This window comes from Castor canadensis, chromosome 7, assembly GCF_047511655.1.
Source record: "Castor canadensis chromosome 7, mCasCan1.hap1v2, whole genome shotgun sequence".
Taxonomy (NCBI): Eukaryota; Metazoa; Chordata; class Mammalia; order Rodentia; family Castoridae; genus Castor; species Castor canadensis.
In genome coordinates, this window is record NC_133392.1 from 112,020,538 (window position 1) to 112,040,349 (window position 19,812).

The 19,812-nt window shown below is 47.6% G+C and overlaps 1 protein-coding gene across 3 annotated transcripts in view; it reads left to right on the forward strand.

Moving 5' to 3' along the window:
* Positions 1-19,812, forward strand: part of Kank4 (KN motif and ankyrin repeat domains 4) — a 39,729-nt gene that overhangs the window by 12,470 nt on the left and 7,447 nt on the right. For 2 of the 3 annotated variants that reach the window (XM_074079925.1, XM_020184874.2), the window contains 6 exons: positions 2,462-4,384; positions 5,563-5,674; positions 9,209-9,427; positions 10,866-10,953; positions 13,200-13,419; positions 16,329-16,471. In XM_074079925.1, the coding sequence (XP_073936026.1) occupies positions 2,462-4,384; positions 5,563-5,674; positions 9,209-9,427; positions 10,866-10,953; positions 13,200-13,419; positions 16,329-16,471 (2,705 nt within the window). Of the gene's footprint in view, positions 1-2,461; positions 4,385-5,562; positions 5,675-9,208; positions 9,428-10,865; positions 10,954-13,199; positions 13,420-16,328; positions 16,472-19,812 lie in introns of those variants that run through there. The other variant, XM_074079926.1, reaches the window with a different exon arrangement.

Here is a 19,812-nt window from a genome sequence, read left to right on the forward strand (position 1 = left end):
ACTTTCTGTTGGGGTCAGCAGGTGGATGCTGCAAGATTGGTAGCACCTTGGTATAATGGAAAATATTCTTTCCATTATAGTTCAGGCTGCCCTGAAAAGACACTGGGTGGGCCCACATCTCTTGGAGGATGTACTCTATGCCCCACCCTTTTTTTGGACAGTATTGTGTTTTGAACTCAGGGCCTTGCCAAACAGGCAGGCACTCTACTACCTGAGCCATGCTCCAGCCCTTTTTCCTTTACTTATTTTTTGACTAGGACCTCATGTTCATGCCTGGGCCAGTCTGGATTGCAATCCTTCTATTTATGCTTCCCACATACCTGGGATGACAGGTGTGCACCAATATGCCCAGTTTTTATTGGTCAAGATGGGGTCTAGTGAACTTTTTGCCCAGGCTGACCTTGATCTTCAGTCTTTCTGATCTGTGCCTCCTGAGTAGCTAGGATCATGGGGTGGGCCCTCACACCCAGCCTGCCTACTTCTCTTTTGACATTCATTGGCCCTTCTTCCTTAACACCTTTTTTTCCAGTCTGTGAAAAATGTGGTATTTCCTTCCTTGGCATAGAATTTTGAAAGAGGAATTCATGTTAGTTAAGCACTGAGCAGTTTTCAGGGGGAAAGGAACATTGGCTGTGCACAGTCCCCCGTCCCAGTTCTGTCTGATCTTCATGTACCTGGAGGCTCAGGTATCTGAGGAAGCTTAGCCAATGTAGAAGGTATAACTCATTGATACCTCTGGTGTTAGCAATCTACTAGTACTGACTTGAGGAATGCTGGACCGAGCTTGCTTTTGCTCCTGTTGTTACTGAACCTAACTGGGGCTAACTGGAGGCGATGGGAGATGCAGAAAGGACAAAGGATAGACAGACAGACAGAAAGCTGGGGCCAGGTGTGCTGGGTGCTTGGGTGGAGACGCACAATAGCCTCACTGTTTCTTATCTCTATTATTCTCTTCATTTACTCTGCTTCTTTTCTCTATTTTTTCTTTAAGGCCTTACTCCTTTACAATTCTTTAAAACCTTGTTTCTAAAAGTCTTCTTTTCTATTCTTTAAAGTATCTTTCTTTAGACTCGCTTTGTCCCATGTCTTCTCTTAACTGTTCTTTAGCATAATCTCTCTCGAAGACTTTGCCCTCAGACTTGCACTGCCCCATGCTCTCTCTTTAGCTTTCTTAAAGTTTCAGCCCTCAGACTTGCAGATACTCAACAGCAGCTGTTCCCTTGCAAGCTGCCAATCAATTCTATCAACCCCTCTTTAGCAGTTACCCTTTGGCAATTCTCCTTCAGCAGTTCTTTTCCCTTCAGCAATCCTCCCTTCAGCAGTTCATTTTCCCCCTTCAGCAATCTCCCTCCAGCAATTTCCCTTCAGCCAAACCCCCTGCCATCAAAAAGCCTCCCCCATCCAAAAGCCTCAAATCCTCCTTCAGCAAGTATTTTATATCCAGTGGTAAACACGGAGGTGGAGCAACAGTTCTCGGGGAGGGGCATGACAGTGAAATAAACAACTTAGGAAAAGCAGCTGAGCTGCATCTTACCTTCTAGCTCTCTTCTGTGGCTGGGGCTGTGGCAAATCTCAGCCTACAGATTATTTGACATAAACATTTTAGGAAAAGCAGCTGCTCTGCATCTTACTCTTGCCCTATTCTGCAGCTGGGGCTGTGCTGAACTCAGCCTGCAGAATACTGAGTACAACTGTGCTTATGTCCTCATAGGCTTCTCCTACTCCACTCTCCACAGAATGCAAGTTTCTTTTTTAAATATATATGGAATATATTAGGCCTGTACTCTACCATTTGAGCCACTACACCAGCCCCAAGTTTTTTTGTTTTTGTTTTTGGTTTTTTTTTGTGGTACTGGGGCTTGAACTCAGGGCCTACACCTTAAGCCACTCCACCAGCACTTTTTTCTGAAGGGTTGTTTTGAGATCAGGTCTCATGAACTGTTTACCCTGGCTGGCTTTGAACTGCAATCCTCCTGATCTCTGCTTCCTGAATAGATAGAATGACAGGCATAAGACACTGGCACCTGGTCCAAGTTTCTTTTTTAATGCTGAGAAAATTGTATTTCTCATCTTTTAAAAATCTTCCATGTCCATAATTGCCAGTTGCTATCTTGATTTGGCAAAGTGCTGGCCCCTCCAGTTCAGCAGTTACATGACTCAAACACAGAAAAATGGCAGGAAACAATTTTGTTTTGCTGGTCTGCAAGGAGATTCCACAGTGGCAACAGATGACATACTGAAAAATACAGAGCATTCACTCTACCTATTCCCTTGCAGACACTGGCTAAATACACATTGATTTGATAAGATGATATTCTGTTCAACCAAAAAGGCTGTGAGTGTCACAGCATAATTTTGAAGCTAGAACATTTACAGAAGTCTCACATGATAAAGTCAAGGTTATGTGCACAGTTCGTTGTTAACTTGGTGATTCTTTCTTTCTGTGTCTTATGTCTCCTAGCCAAAGACCAGACCTTTCAGGGGGATGAAGAGAAGGACCCTCCAAAAAGCTACCCTTACTCTGTAGAGACCCCATACGGCTTTCACTTAGACCTAGACTTCCTTAAGTATGTGGATGACATTGAGAAGGGAAACACAATCAAAAGGATTCCTATCCACAGAAGAGCCAAGCAGGCCAAGTTTAGCACTTTGCCCCGAAACTTCAGCCTTCCAGACAGTGGGGCTCGCCCCCAGGCCACTCTTCCCCAGCAATACTGGTCCCCATTGGTGCCAAGGAAGGTGTCACTGGGGACCCAGGAGCAAATCCAGTCCCTGTCACCAGGTGATCCCCCCCAGGCCTCGACCAGTGGAAGTGAACTGAGCTGCCATAGGAAGGCCCTGTTGGCAGAGGCCTCCAGGCTATTGGAGGCTGTCGCCCTGGAGGACGCTGATGTCGCCTCTGGGAGTGGACGGCCCCAACTTTTGAGGGCATCCAGCATGCCGGCCACGCTGCTGCAAAACAGGGCCTCAGAGGAGGCAAGCCTGAGCTCAGGGTCCCCCGTGCCTCCAAGCCTGCCTGCACTCCATAGTGAAAGCAATGTCAGTGATGGCGCCTTTGGCCCTGCAGAAGGATTTGCAGGTTTGCACAGCGCCAGCCTGCAAGCATCAGCCCATGCAGGCAGGGAGCCAGGAGACCTGGTGCAAGGGATTCCAGAGCCAGTCCAGGAGGGGGCTGAGCCTGCAGAGGGGGAAGTGAAGGTTGCAGGTCCCTTGGCTCTTCCAGGCCCTCCTTCCTCATTCCAGAATGCACTTGTTGTCCTAGAGGATGTAGAAGGCCAACACCAAACCAGGGAAGAAGAGGTGGTGTTCACGCCTGGCACCTCAACACCCAGCCCTCCTCCTCTGCCGTCACCCATCCCTGAGAATGAGCTGCCCCTGGAGGATATTGAGCTGAACATTAGCGAGATCCCACCCCCGCCACCCGTGGAGGTGGACGTGAGAAGCATTGGCACCCGGGTAACGGAAGAAAGCCTGGGCCTGGTCAGGATGGATCCCAGCTGCCTCTCCAGCCTAAAGCAGCAGGTCTCAGCTCTTGAGGGTACGTTGTTGGGAAGAACGGAGGAGCTGGCCCAGGTCAGAGTTGCCCTCCAGAAGCGGGAAGAGGAAATCAAGGCCAGAGAGCAGAAAATTCAAGAGTTAGAGTCCACAGTAGCCCAATTAGAAGGAAAGCTTAGCCAAGAGAACACTAGAGATGCCCAGGGCCAGACAGACGCCATGGTGAACACTGACCCTTTCCATGGACACTTCCCAGAAGAGTCATGTGACAAAAGCATTGGGGTCAACCTTCTGAGTATAACAGACCCTAAACTCTGGGGACCTAGAGGGGAAGAAAATGGCCTTCTGTGGGGGCAAAACAGTCACACACAAGGAGATCAGAGCCTTGCACAGCATGTGCTACCACCCCAGCTGTCACTGCCAAAGGGACCCGAAAAGGTCCTAGCCTCATCTTTGTGTAGCTGCCTCTCCACTGAACTCAGGATCGAAGAAGAGGGCTCTGAGCAGGTGAGTGGCCCAGAGGCAGGAGCCGAAGGCCTGACCAGGGCAGCAAACAGCTTGTCATGGAGCAGCAGAGAGGCCACCTTAACAGCCTGGGAGGAGGCCAATTCAGAGCTCCCTGGGAAGGAGCGCCAGGAAAGGCCACCAAGCTCTCCGACAGATGTCACAATTGGGCAATATGTGAAGAAGATCCAGGAGCTCCTGCAGGAGCAGTGGAGCTGCCTTGAGCACGGATACCCTGAGCTAGCCAGCGCCATCAAGCAGCCGGCCTCCAAGCTCAGCAGCATCCAGAGCCAGCTGCTCAGCTCTCTCAACCTACTGCTGTCTGCCTACTCCGCCCAGGCTCCGGCCCAGGAGCCTGCAGCCCCGCCCTCCTCCCCACCAACTGGTAAACACTGGTGCCCAGAAGGGAACCAGTCTCCTTTATCTGACAAATTGAAGGGGGAAGGGGTTTTAATTGCATGAGTATGGTTTTTACAAGATTTTAGCACCTCTAGGAATCCAGTGGAATAAAACTTTTCTGTGTAGCAGTGGGGACCCATACCTCTACTCTTGTCCTTGCTGTAGGATTGGGTCTGGCTGCTCGGCCACCAGATACAGCTGTACAGACAGTGCAGACCACAGAGCACAGGGAGGACAAATAAGAGTGAAGTCCAGCCCACACTCCATGCCTTTCACCCTCAGCACTGAGTCTGCCCAGAGGACGCCTAGTCTCATTTGCATTGCTCGAAGGCCAGGTGCTCGGCCAAGGCCAAGTCTGGGGCCTGTGTGGTTTGCCTGAGTGTCCCTTCCTGTTTCCTGGGCTCTCGTATTCTTGCTTCCTTTCCAGCTCCCCCACATCAGAGGATTTCTCTAGCCTGAATTTCAATACACACACACACACATACACACACATACACACACACAGCAGCCCTTTCTCTCCTAACAGGCCACCACATGCTCTTCACTGTTGAGCAAAGTGCAGAGCCATATTGGGCTTTGCTCAACAGGCAGTGTGCCAGTCTCCTTCCCATCACAGGCCACAAGTTGGTACTTTCTCATTTTGGTGCCAGTTCTAGTCTTGCCATTGGGAAATGCTTCCCATACCATTGAGCACAGTATGAGAAGATTTGTGCCCTTGCTTAGGCATCACTATGCTGTCACAAGTGTCAACTCATACATGAGCCAGGAAGGACCACTGAAGTGCCCCTGAGCAGGGAAGGGTAGTGGACCATGAGCGAGAGACCTGAGTTCTCCTGTTCTGGCATTCACTGAGCAAATGTGAGCCTCAGCCATAGGTCAGGGACAACAATGGCACCTCTACCACATGGGCCTCTGAGGAAGTGCTCCAATGACTCTACTGTGTCATACACACTGAAATGGACATTATTGACAGAAATAGTTCTACTGACATTGACCAGAAAGCCACGCCTCCCACTAAAACCCCCAAAGACCTTTGATTTGCATTATCTGGTCCCCAGTCCCTTTCTACCTTTTTATACACCTGCAACCTGTATCCCTTCAAAGCAAGAGTCCTGGTTTTGCTGCCCCAAGATCATTCTAACCTTTGATGTTGTGTCTGCCTAGAGATCTCCCCGTCGACCAGCCTTAAATCCATAATGAAAAAGAAAGACTATGGCTTTCGTGCAGGAGGTAATGGGACCAAAAAGAACCTTCAGTTTGTTGGGGTTAACGGTGGGTAAGCATCGGTTGTGACGCGCAGACTGCCTTTCCTGCTACCTCTCCTGCTATTGCCCATAGTGCTCTTTTCCCCGGGGAAGCATCTGGTTTTCATTCTTCAGCAAGGGAATTAATCTCCATGGCCCTTTAAAACTCCATGTCCGGTGTTTGGCTCACTGCCAGCTGTGGTGTCTATTAGAACCTCTGCTTTTAATATGTCTTGGCTTTGGGCTCCCCCAGGGCCAGGACCCCAGGTGGTTTCTGGGAATTGGGGCATACCGGACCTTTTGAGGAAAGCCTGTAACTTGAACCACAACACTGAAACTAGCACAAGCGTGTTGATTAGTTGAACATTGAATTTTACTTGCTTATATATGTATGTATTTATTTATGTGTGGTGCTGGGGATCGAACCCAGGGCCTTGAGCATGCTAGGCAAGGGGTCCACCGCTAAACTACACCCCAGCCCAATCCACTTAAATTTTTTCTTCTTTGAACTTATGGTAAACCACACCCAAACAACTAGCAAGCCTTCTATAGTCTAGAGAGTTAAACATCGGATTTAGAATATAGTCCTGGTCACTTAGCAATACATTTGAGGAAGTGTGTTGTTAGGTGATTTTGTCACTGTGAACGTCAGTACTTACACAAACTATGACATTCACTAGGCAACATAAACTCATGGGGCTCCTGTTGTTGATTGATACATTGTTAAGTGGCATATGGTTATATTTTCTAAATCATCATTCAACAAGCATTTACTAACTGCCAGTGATATGACAGACAGTAGGGATTAAAAAATCAAATAAATCCTGTTCCCTACCTTTAAATGAGTCAAGAAATGGAGGGCTAGGGGGATGGCTAAAGTGGTGGAGCACCTGCTTAGCAAGTGTGAGGCTCTGAGTTCAAACCCCAATACCACCAAAACCATTTTTTTTATTAAATACTAGCAATATGGTAGGTGATGGTCAAATAAACCCTGGTCCTTATCTTTAGCTCATAGATTGATCAAGAAGGAGAGGAACGGCCAAAATATGTTCTCTTAGGCAAGGAAGTACAGGAGGCTGTGGAAGCTGGGAGAAGGGCCCCCAGCCCAGCTGGCAGTGGGCCCAGGAGGCTGCCGGGAAGTGGAAGGCCCTCCTAATTCCAGTCACACCAGAAGGAAAGACGTTAGTTGTAAACAGGGTGGCATCATTGTTGCAGGCTGTGTGAGAAAAACAGCAGAAATGATGAAATGGGTGTCACAGTCATCTTACTGTCCTACTTCTGTTGTGTGACCCTGTGGCCTGTGAAGAAACCAGTTTGCTGTTATCATTCCCCAGTTCACACACAGAGGAGGAGAATCAGCCTAACCTCCGACCTAACGTAGTTACCTCACTCTCCCGCTAAGCCACCCCCACCATTCCCCTCTGTGCTCAGACCTGGAATGCCCCAATCACGGCTCCGCCTGCCTCATCCACCCCAGTTCATGCCTTCCCTCGCTTCGCCGTGCTGTGCTCAGGCCCCTCTCATGGCGCTGGCGTTTGCTTCCCCTGTCCGGAGTGCTTCTCCTCCTCATTTCTCAGGATTTGGTATTCTAGTGCCATGGTACTCAGCCGTGGCTGCACACTGGAGACACAGGGGCGAGTCGCAAAGTTCTCAGCGCAGTCCTGAAGACTCCACTCTGCTGTAATTAGCCTAGGTACCATCCACATATGGGATCGCTAAGTACCCCCAGGTTCTAATGTGCAGCCAAGGTTAAACACCTGGGTTCTAGGCTGAGCGTGTTGCCACACATATGTAATCCCAGCTACTTGGGAGGCAGAGACAGGAGGATCATGGTTCAAGACCAACCTGGGCAAAACGTTAGTAAGACTGTAACTCAAAGAGACGCCTGGTATGCTGGTGCACACCTGCAATCCCAACTGCTCAGGAGGCGGAGACAGGAGAGTCACAGTCCATGGCCAGCTGGGCAAAGTTAGCAAGACCCTGTCCCCAAAACAACTAAAAGCAAAAGGACAGGGGCAGTGGCTCAAGTGACAGCACTTACCTAGCAAGTGCAGGGTCCTGAGTCTAATCCCCAGTATGCCAAAGCAGGGAGGAAAGGAGGAAGGGAGGAAGAGGGAAGGAGAGACCCTGTGTTCTAATTGAAGTAGCCCTTCCTCTCGTCACTTTATCCTGTGGCCCCTTTCTATTTTGTTCACTACCTGAATATAATATTTGTTTGCATGTTTATTTCCTGCCTCTTTCTACTAAGTCCCTTAAGGCAGAACTTTGGTATAGCACTTAGAATGCTGCCTAGCTCTTAAGAGGTACTCAATAAATTTCTGTTGAATGAACGCATAAAAATCCAGGTAGTTTTAATGGAAGCAATTCTAAGATGGGCACTGCTTGCTCTTTTTGTTTGTTTGGTTGGTTGGTTGGTTGGTTTTGGTTGAACTGGAGTTTGAACTCAGGGCTTTGTGCTCAGGTGCTCTACCACTTGAGCTTTTTGATCTGGTTATTTTGGAGATGGTGGTCTCAAGAATGTTTGCTTGGACTGGCCTCAAACTGTGATCATTGAGATCTCAGCCTCCCAAGTAGCTAGAATTCCAGGCATGAGCCCCCAGTGCCCAGCTGTCCCCACTTTCTTAATCACAAAAGCAAAAGGTTGTTCCAAGCCCAGTATAGGTTGAAGCCAGACAGAGTGGAGTGTACCAGGAAACAGGCTGGGTTTGCAATCCAGTGAGTACAGGTGCCTTATGTGAGGGCCACCATTTGGAGAAAGAAAGCCATGGTCACTGGCCCCTGTAGCTGTGTCCAGTGTCCTCAAAACTCAGATATTAACACCAGCACCCTCCATTGGGGTCTCCTGTTGAACATCAGCAGAAAAACCAGCAAGTCTTCCAGGACTTTGCCCACAGCCTCTGGTGTGACTCCTCTGTATAATCTCAGAAGTAAGCATAATGCTCACTGCCAGGAAACAGAGCCACAACTCAGGGGTCCCACATCGTCACTTTGCTGCTGCAAAGCAGCAGCTCAAACAGGCTGCAGCTGAGACAGGCAGATGCTGTGCTCAGGTACCACAGAGCCCTGCAGGGAGCAGGTGCAGATGAGACCCTCCTTGCCAGCTGTGTGCTGGGCCAGAGCCGGAGGGCTGAAAATCCTCCCGATCCTCCAGAGATGTGGGGATTTGTTAGGCAGCTCAGGGAACTCAGAGGGGAGGTGGGAGATGGGAGCCTAGATTTGGGCTCCTCTCTGGACCTAACAATAAAATTCTAGAAGCAAATGCTTCTGTGGGAAATTTGGACTGATGGGTCATTAAATGTGTCAGCAAATTCAGGGACAGTCTATTTGTATGTTAGCACAAAGAGCACAGTTAACTATCTTTTCTCCCCAATGGCCTCCAGTGTCAGAACACCTTGTTCTCAGCCCAGATTCCTGAGAGTTCCCTTGCCCTAGCCTGCAGGAGTAGAGAATGGAGGAAGTGGTTAGCAAGCTGGGAGGGTTACCTGAGGCCCACCTCATTCTCCTTGGTGTTGACATGGGGCCCGGGCAGGAAGGATGGACTAAGTGGCCTTTGTCTCCTTCCCCAGCTATGAGACCACCTCTAGTGAGGAGACCAGTGGTGAGGACAGCTCCCCGGAGGACTTGTCTGACAGCGAGACTGAGAAGAAATGTGATGACCCAGAACACAGGCAAGGCAGGGCTGCCCACCCCAGCTGTGAGGCTGGACCAGGAGACCCCAAAGTCATTCACAACACAGGCCAGGAAAGTGGGCCTGGGGATGAAGCCTCCCATCCCAAGGCTGAGAGGTGAGTCTGATGAGTACAAGTGGGGCACCTGTTCCTCTGAAGAGGGGCAAAGATGGATACTCATCCTTTGATCCATTGGTTGTTCATGTGTTCATTCATTTATCTGTGCATTCAGCAATACGTATTGAGTTTCTGTTCTATGTCAGGCCCTGTGCCCCGGTTAAACTAAATAGACGAGGCTTCTATGTCTATAGAGTCATGGTCAGAGCTCTACAGATAAAGCCAATATTATGTAACACCAGAAACGTGATGCACTTTACAAGGATTGCTTTGTGACAGGGTCTCGCTCTAGTCCAAGCTGGCCTTGAACTTGTGCTTCTCTGGTCTCAGCTTCCTGCGTAGTGGGATTATAAGTGTGTGCTACCACATCTGGTTACAAGTATTGTTTTATATAATCCTTTTAACAATCCTGCAAGGCAGAAAATACTGTAATCCCCACTTCACAGATGTTGAAACAGAAGCCTAAAGAAGTGAAGTAATGGTGCAGCTAGCAGAGCAAGGGTTTGGACCCAGGTCCCTTTCATTCTAACCCACAAACATTTCTGCTTCTTCCACTGGCCACACTGCCATAGCCCTGTAATGGAAGGTCATGCAGTATGATGAAAAGAGTAGCACCTTTGTCTTCGGACACACCTTGATTGGCAAAATCCTTAAGCTGTGGTCGCCTCGGTTTCCTCATCTGGAACATGTGGACAGTAGGGGGCTGTTAGGTTCAATCCAAGGACTTCATGAGAATAGGAGTGAAGCCCCTAGCACTGTGTCTGCCGCAGAGTAGGCGCCAGGTAAAAGTATAAGGAGACAGGTCAGAAGCACTGTCATCACCATCACCATCCCCAGCCTGGTTGGGAATGGGGAGGAACACATCCAGAGGGCTGCTCCATCATGGCAGCTGATAAATGGTGATGAGCAAGTTTGCCTCTTAGTGGTGGTGCCATCAAGACCTGCCAAGGCATCTAGGTGCCCTCACATGAACACAGAAGAGCGCTTGTCACTGAGAACTGACACCCCAACTTCAGTATTTCTCACTTTGTGGACTCTGTTAGTGTTTATGCTGCCCTTCACTGGAAAAATAACATAAAAAACTTTGCTGTTTTCCATTGAGTTCTTTGTATTTTTCTAGTCACTGGGCAGAAAATATTTCACCCAAAGTCAGAAAGACAATCCTCCCCAGCATGGTGGAATGTGCTGTTTGGCCCCTGGTCCCAAGTGTGGTCTATCTGTTCCAGTCCTTGACCCTCTAAAAGGCAACAGGCCCTTCAGAAGAGTTCAGAAGCCAAACCACATCATCAGGAATGTCCCTTATCCTGGGGGGGTACTCACCCAATTTGGTTGTTTGAGATGTTGGGAAGCAAAAAAGGAAAGTGAAAGTCTTTTTGGTGGGTTTTTTTTTTTTTTGTCACATGGAGAATGATTCTGTATTTGTGTTTGGTTCCTTTAGATACAGACCCTCAGAAGAATTTCTTCATGCATGTCAGGAATTGAGCCAACGTCTCCCTGAAACTGGGGCCACCACCGACCAGCTCTTGGTACTCTGACTTTTCATTGTCACATACAGATTTCCATCAGGGCGACTTTGTTCTCTTGCCAGAGGTAGCAGTATGAGGGCACACAGGAGTCCCTGTCTTTTGGGTGTTCTGTCATTTATCCAAATGCTGCCACCTAAGGTGATGGATTGTGCTCAGGAAGTAGAAGAGTCAGTATGCCCAGGAAAGCAGCATTTGGAGCATTTACCAAAAGCTGTCCCAGCCTGAGTATCTGTCATCAAACTCTGTTGGTGGCTTAGGCTCAAGAGTGCCCTGCGGTTGGGAGAGGGAAGAGCACATGGAATGGAGTCTGGGAATTCTCCTCCCAGGACCTCTTCTGCAGGATATAGGGCCAATCAGCTCAGTGCTCAGGGCCTACTTTCCTCACCAATAAAATGGTGGTGGGCTGCATCACCCTCAATCCCTGACACTGAATTCCAGAGCCATTACTGCTTTTCTTAAAAAGTATTGATGGGCCATGAGACCAAACACAAGAAAATGTATCCACTTGCTCCATCCCAACCATCATGGTCCATGGAGATTTAAACCTGTAACAATTGGGGGCACGCTTCCCCACGTCATTAGAGAACTTTCAGACCCAAAGTGGAACAACCTGTAAGCACTTTTAAAACCTGATATGCTTCCTTTGCTGAAGAGCCCTATGAGAAAGAACGATCAATTCAGCAGTGTTTTGTCGTTTTATCTTAGCTGATTAGGCAAATAGCAGTTCCCAGACTGTGAAAGAACCAATATTTGAGGTGGAGGGGTTGATCAAGACTCCTGTTACTTTCTCTTAAACAAGTTACAGAACTAAGTCTGCTTAGCTCTTCATTTATAATCTACTACTAGGGGCCTTTTCTTATTGGCATATTTCTCCAGATTTTCTTGATGGCTCTACAGATAAAGGAGATATTCTGGTATAAAAAAAAAGTGTTCCAGCCACAAATGATTCCACTGTTTTTGCCCTGGAAAATTAATCAGAGGCTGACACCCCACCCATGTTAGGATCGAAGTACAGAATGCACTGCCACTTCTCCCATCTGGCCCTCCCTGAGAGACAAAGCACATTGTACAAGGACCCCACTGTGTAGAGCCGTGGAAATAAGGGTGCCAGACCCATTGTGTAATAGGGACAAATAAGATTCAAAAAGGGTATGTGGCCAGGTGTGTGGCTTACATCTGTAATCCCAGCATTTAGGAGGATGAGGCAGGAGGATCATGAGTTCAAGGTCTCACTACATAATGAGATCTGTCCCCCAAAAAAAAAACCAGAAAGAAAGCCAAGGGCTGGGGCTATAGTTTAGGGGTAGAATGCTTGCTTGAGACCCTGGATTGAATTCCAAGAGCCACAAAAAGAGTATATGACTTCCAAGATCACACAGCTCTACCAGGGCTTTGACCTGGCCACATGGATTTAGTGACACTAAATCCACTACGTTTTCCACAATGAGCACAAAATCATTTATCATAACCACTTCCCAATAGCTTCTCCTCCCCATTAGGTAAATATCTAAATGTGTCATCTTAACAAGTATAAAAACGATCCCTGAAAGTAGAGTCTTTAAACGTGTGTGATCTTAAACACTTGGACCATGTCACACACACAGTTGATGCTATCATCTGTTATGCTCTTCTGTATGGCTCAAAAGTTGACGAATCCTACAAACAGCAGGGTCCTGCCCTGGAATTATTAAACCTTCTACACTGAAAACTCAACAAAGTTTAAAGCCAAAAATAAGCTGAGCACGCCCATTTGGTTTTAGGGCTGGTGTAAGTTAGTGTGTTGTTTGTATTAGATGTCAGCAAGCATTTTTCCTAACTTTGCAGCATTTGAGCTTCCTGCTATGCCTGGTAAAAGCAGGTGAGAATCCTGGCACAGTTTGGCACAGATACGTATAGGCTGGCAGTGTGCATGTGAGAGAGGGGCTTAGTAATCGTGTGCACACAGGATGCCATCTAAACTTACAAAGATCAATCTGTCACCTGGTAGAGGACTCTGACCTGACTGTTGCATTGCTGTCCTAGTATCCCTTGCATGGAGTGTCATTCACACAGGTACAAAGTGTGACACTGCATTCCCAGCCTTGCTATCTCTGAGTCCCCAGGTAAATTACAAGGAGAACTGCAGGGAGGTGAAGGGGGAGAGGCAGAAGCATCCAGAGTCAACTTGTCCTGGTGGGAGGTGGGAGCCCTAGCTGGCCATCCCAGACCAGGGAACTTCTTGGAATTGGAGTCTTTTGGGGTTTCAGAGGCAAAGCTTGAACACCATCAGTCAAGAGTGGTTCCGTGTGTCCAGCCGGAAGTCATCTAGCCCTGCTGTGGTGGCCGCCTACCTCCTCGGGGTCCAGCCTCACTCCCCACATCTCCTGAGGCTGCTTGTCAACTTGGCTGACCGCAGCGGGAACACGGCTCTGCTCTACAGCGTGTCCTACTCCAACTTTGCCATCGTGAAGCTGCTGCTGGACACAGGTCGGAAAGGGTTCGTTGCAGTCTGGGTCTCTCCTTGAAGGGCTACTCTTTTTATTTTTAAAGAGATGAGTCTCGCTTTTGTTCCCCGTGGCTCTGAACTCCTTGACTCAAGTGAACGTCCTGCCTCAGCCTCCTGAACAGCTGGGGATTCCAGTAGGATCTATTTTCCTTCTTTCCAGCAAGCAAATGCTTCATCATTCAGACCTCCTCCTGTATTCCAAGAACTGAGCTAGACCATTTACCTGTATTATTTATTCTTCAGAACACTCCTGTGATGTGAGTGCTGTTATTCTCATATTGCAGTTGAAGAAACTGAGGTCCAGAGAGTTACAGAACTTGCTGAATGGAGCAGATTTTGTATTTGGTCTAACTCCAGAGCTGTACCACACGGTCTTAGGAAAGGCCACCTTCTGATGTTTTGTAACAAAGGCCATGGCTCCATTTGACCAATTTGACTCTTTCATTCATCATCAGATATTTACTGACTGCATAAAAGATCTGTACTGGCTGTGACCAGAGAGGCAAAGGTGTGCCAGATGTGAGTCCTCTGCCTACCAGAAGCTTACAGCCTAACCCAGAGTGGAGCAGGATTCTGGCTCAGAAGAGAGAGAAGCAGAGTGAGATTTAGAGATGCAGAAGGAGTAAGATCATGTCCAGTTTAGGAAGCAGGACAGGGGCCCTGGAGCAGGTAGAGAAATGTCCCATGTGAGGAGGACAGCATGGAGGAGGAGGAGGGAAAAGATGCCTAGAGACCAGAGGCTTCTGGTTTGGAGGGGAGGGGAGTGAAAGTTGAAAAGGTGAGTTAGAGTCACAACACGGAGGACGTTGGATGCCAGACTGGCATAGCTTGAGCACTGTTTGGAAGGTGCTGGGAAGCCAGTGCAGGCTTTTGTGTAGAGAGCACCACCACCAGGAAGTTATCTAAGAAGTGCAATTTGGTGCTAGAACTAGGCTAGTAGAGGAAGCAGGGAAGGAGTTGGCAGGCCAGACAGAAGTGTCTAGCAGTGGTCCACAGAGAGGTAGTGAGATCTTAGAATAGGTGAGAATGGCAAGAATAGAAGAGAAAAAAGAAAACAAAAAAACTGGAGGGTCAGTGACCAGCTGGCTGTGAGGGGAGAAGGGGTGTTGGAACTCTCTGTTGAGCTTGGATGGCTGAGAAGATGGTGGTGCTACAAAAGGGGAAGGAGCAAGAGTGGGGAAGGTGGAAAAGACCATTCAGTTTGGGGAGGATTCTAAGTTTCCAGTGGGTCATTCAGGTGGAAATGTCTGGAAGGCTAGTGACAAATTCAGATCCCAAATCAGCAGGCAATAGAGCCTCGGGAGCAGCCTGCAAAGCATAAGGAGTCCTCTTGGGGGAGGGCTGGCATCCAGAAGTGTGGAAGATCTGTAACCTTTTCAAGCTGCTGGAGGCGGGAGTTTAAATGCACTTAGAAAGTCTGAACTCAAGACCCAGTTGCTTCCCCCCATTTCAGTTCTTGTCAGTTGGCTTAAATCCCTCCCACAGCTTCCACAGGCTGCTCTGGTTTCTGCCTGTCTTTATTGTCTCTGCTGCCACCACATTCTCCTCCTTCAGCTATGCTGGGCTCAGATTCACCCACCATTCTGGTGACAGTGATATCACCTAGCACTTATTGAGTGTTTACTATGTGCTAGGCACTGTTCTAAGTGATTTAATGATATTAACTCTGTAAGTTTCATAATAATCCTACAAGGTAAATTCTGTTACCTCTTTTTACAGAGGAGGAAATGATAAGAAATGCTGTCTTGATCTAATAAGATAGATTTATTATTGCCCAAAAAGGCCACATAGGTTTTTCTGGTGAGCAACAACCAAGGATGATTTGGGTTTGCACACTGTACTGTCCTGGAGCAGAGGGCTCATTATTAACAGACGTCATCTGTGTGGGACAACCCCTACCTTTCCTTTGGCATGGAGCAATAGTAATGCACATTCCGTAGGCTACAGAGCAAGAATTTGTTTTAAATTCTCACTTACTGCCCATCTTACAAATATGCCTGTTTTTTATTCTACTGTGAAAGATAAATTCTTAGTTGTTTTGCTTCATTTTATTTTTAATTTTCTAAAGTTGTGCCTGCTTTTTGTTTTGTTTTCTTTGTTGTGTTGAGACAAGATTTCACTATGTAGTCAAGGAAGGCCACAAACTCTCATTCCTCCTACCTCAACCTGCTGGATGCTGGGATTACAGAAGGGTACCACCATGCCCAGTTTTTAATTGTCTTAGTGTAAGAATTGGGGAGTTTTTTCCTCTCTGTTTTTCAAGTGAGATGCTTGTTCCTGCAAGACTTCCCATGTTTGTCATGTGACATTTCCCATGCCTCTGGTACACTGCACAGCAGATCAGTAGTCCCTGGGAAAGGACCTACAAACATACCCATCAGATTGAGTTACATGCAAACATGAGCGAATGCACAGCCGTGGGTGGCATGTGACTAGATGAAGGATGGGTTCCAGAGTCCTCGTGTGGCTTCACCTTCATGTGGATAGTGTAACTCCTCTGACCTTCTGTGTCATCTTAAAAAATGGGAATTATGTGTTGTGCTCAGGTTTAGGTAATAAAGCCATGGACATTGGCCTCTGACTATTTCTGGTCTTACGCTTGCTAGGTATCCTCAAAAAGCTTATAAAGAAAAGTAGCCAGATTTAGCTGGCAGAGTGGCTCAAGTGGTAGAGCACTTACCTAGCCAAGCACAAGTTCAAGCCCCTATACCACCACCACCAAAAAAAAAAAAAATTGGTTCCAGAAAAGTAGCCAGGTTTAAAGTCTGCTGAAAAATGTAGTGTTCTGCCACTGAGGAAAGAATGCTCTCTTCCATGGCCTTTTAACCAGCTGTTGAAGAAGTGGATCTGGCTCTGGCCCTCCATCCCAGCACCCATGCTCCTTTTGCAGGTGTCTGTAACGTGGACCATCAGAACAAAGCTGGCTATACTGCTGTGATGATCACTCCCTTGGCTTCTGCAGAGACAGATGAAGACATGGCTGTTGTCCGGAAGCTCTTAAGAGAAGGAAATGTGAACATCCAAGCTACTCAGGTAGGTGGTGTGAACATGAACTCTCTCCTCTTTCATAAACATAGGGTGTCTCTCAGTTTTATCCTGCTAGTGGAGTGAGAAAATCCATGCAGATCTATGGAGTGTTTTTCACCCCAGAAGGCTGGGGCCTCCAAATGGCACTCATCCAAAGCCTGAATATGTTGTCTTCTTTAAAGCTCCGGGGATTGAGTCAGGGTTTAATTTAGCCACAGTGTAAATCTGGGCCAACTCTGCTTGGACTTACTTGACTTCTCCAACCAAACAGTACGAGAGTTAGCCTCTTGAGAAAGCCAATGGGGCCTACCCAAGGCAGATAGTTAGCTATTCTAGTAAAGCCCGTTGTATGGGTCACCTTGATCTTGACCCATAGACATCTAACCTGGCAGGATGCTCTTTGGAGATCCAGTCCCTCAAAGAAGTTCTCAGCTGCCATCCCCTCTCTCTCCAAGGGCTTCTAATAAAGCCATGAGTCTGTCTATCAGGCGAATGGAGAGAAAGTGTGGATAGCCAGGGCAGACAGGACCTGTCGCTGATCGAGAGGTATGAAGAGCACACTTCCCAGGCCTCAGCTTGGCTCAGAGTCATTGAGTTTGAATGGCAATTGGTTAAGTCTGCCCAGCGTGCCTTCTCAGTCCTTAAAGTGACTGGATCTCAAAACACTTCCGTCTTCCTTACCTCCCTACCAACCAGTGTGAGTGACATTGTTCCAGGCACAGAAATCATGTCCCAGTCATCAGAAGCAGTGCCATGGGCCAGTCCAAGAAGAGCGGTGGCTTCCAAGAGCCAGTGGGGCCCTACTCAAAGGTAGTAGCCAGGAAATCAGGCCATTGGGCCCACTAATTCACTGAGTCCCCTTGTGCCTTAGGTCTAGAAGCCCTTAAAGGTTACCTAGGTCTACCCCCTAGGTAACCTTTTATAAAGTTCCAGATGGTCCCCAGCTTCCTTATAGTGATCTCCAGCCCTATGACCTCCAGTGTCAGGAACCACGTGCTCTTCCGAAGTAGCCCATTTGTTATTCTGGACAGCTCTGGTAACTTTTAAATGGAGCCAAAATGAGACACTCTGAACTTTTCATAGGATGATTAGGTAGAAGTTGGTTGGGGTTCACACCAAGAGAGATCTTGCAAACAGCAAAGGTATGAAAGGCAATCAGAGGTTTGGAGTGTCTATCTACATTCAGCTTCTGAGGACCTGTACTTAAGAACTCAGGGCAGGGATGGGGACCTTACTCAGTCGGGCTTTGAGTTAGACAAGGCTCCATATGGAACAATGATCACTGCCCATCTTTGACCACACAGGCCTTCCCTTCACCCAATATTGGTATAACTGTCAAAAACTGTGAGGAGCCAGAGACCTTACCCTTGAAAGCTAACAAGTTAGTGTGCCAAGGTGTCATGGATGCTGGCTGAAGACATGAGACCTCTGTGCCAGAGACAAAGGACAACACACAATCCACAGTAGTCACAGCATGGAATCAGCATTGCCCAATTGCTAGTTCCCCAAGGGCAGTGTGAGGGGCCTACCTGAGCTGTGTTGCCTTTCCATTACTGTAACAAGTACTTGAGATAAATCAACTTATAAAGAAGGTAGGTTGGGGATGTAGCTCAGTGGCAGAGCACTTGATTAGTATGCTTGAGGCTGTGGGTTCAATTCTCAGAACCAGGAGAAAAAAAAAAGAAAGAACTCATGATCATCTCATGACAGCCAGGAAAAAAGAGAGAGAGAGAATAAAGCTATAGCGTCCTAATGTACCCTTTGAAGGCATGCCCTTGTAAACTCACTTCCCCCTACTAGTCCCTACCTGTTAAAGGTTCCTCCACCTACCAATAGTGCCACAGGCTGGCAAACAAGCCTTTAACCTGTGGGCTTTGGGAGGACACTTATCCAAACCATCACAGTTGCATCACAGGAGAGGAACACTGAGCTTAGGGAACCTGAATTTTTAACAATGGGAAGTAAACAAGCCTGATCTTGTCTCTGAAGGAGACACTATCTCCACCTTCCAAGGCTGTTCACTGTACAGGTGTCTTTGAAAAGATGATTTAGAACAAAAAGGTAGATAGTACCTTGCAGAAAGGCAAGGAACGCCATGGAAAATGGACTCCCAACAGCATACTTAACTTAGCTCTTCCATACTCCCCAAAGTGACTACAGGCTGCCTGGCCTGATAGCAGTCACCTTGTGCACCTCATCTGATCGCATCCTGCTGATGGCTACACACAGGTATCTCTACACCACTTTCTTGTTTTCAAAGTATTTTCACCCACCTACAACTCCCGTTCCAGAAGACTCCATAAAACTATTATCATTTTAAACATGCTGATTAATTTTCTAAGTTAGACTCTCATAAAAGGGGATACTCACCAGTGATCAAAGTCAGCCCCTTCTTTTTCCAGAGGAGAACCTGATTTGTAGGAGGGCCACAGTTCACAAAAGGAAGGGTGTGACTTAATGCTTGCAGCTGTGCCCCTGGGCCTCAAACTGTGAGGAGAGGTGGAGGGGCCAGGTTAACCGGGAGTGAGATGGGAGCCTCCTAGGGATGTGCTACGTCCTGTCCTTGTCTTTGCAGTTCCAGAGTCAGTGCATAATAGTACTTGGTGAGTGACCACTGAATTAAATTGTATTTAACTGGACCAGGAAGAAGGGCCCTGAGTTAGGCAGAAGAGCAGACAGGAGAGCAATCTGCATGTCACCTGGCTTTAAAAACATCTGGGGGAGTTTCAGGCTTCTGAAGACCTCACAATGCAGGGGGATGGCAGGGCTCTCTCTCTGCCCCAGGACTCCTGTCTATTTGGGATTACCACCAAAGTGCCAACTTTGGAGAGGGAGTAGGGGCCTCTGACTCACCCCTCTGATTCCAGAACCCCTACCCTGAACAACACACTCAGAGTCTCAAGTGCCATCCTTTGCCACATGCTCCAACCATAATGTTTTGCCTTGCCACAGACCCAAAAGCAACAGGTCACCTGACTTTGAAATGAAACCTCCAAAACTGTAGGCAAAATAAACCTTTCTTCATAGGAGAAAAAAACAGTTGGGAAGAGGTATCTGGTTAGTTTAGTAAACAACCATTATCTCTGGATTGAATAAAAGGACATAAAAAGGAAAACCATCTTTTCTGGAAATATCTGTCTGAGTTCTAGAGAATTGGGTCCTAGGATATCTAATAATTCACTCACATACTGAGCATCTGTCATATGCTGTCTATAATCCTTGTAATGATAGCAACTAATACTTAGTAGCACTTGCTGAGTACCTGGGTCTCACCACACCCCATTGATCGATCACGTCTATCCTCCCAAATCAGGAACAGGTACAGAGAGGTTAGCTTATACACATCC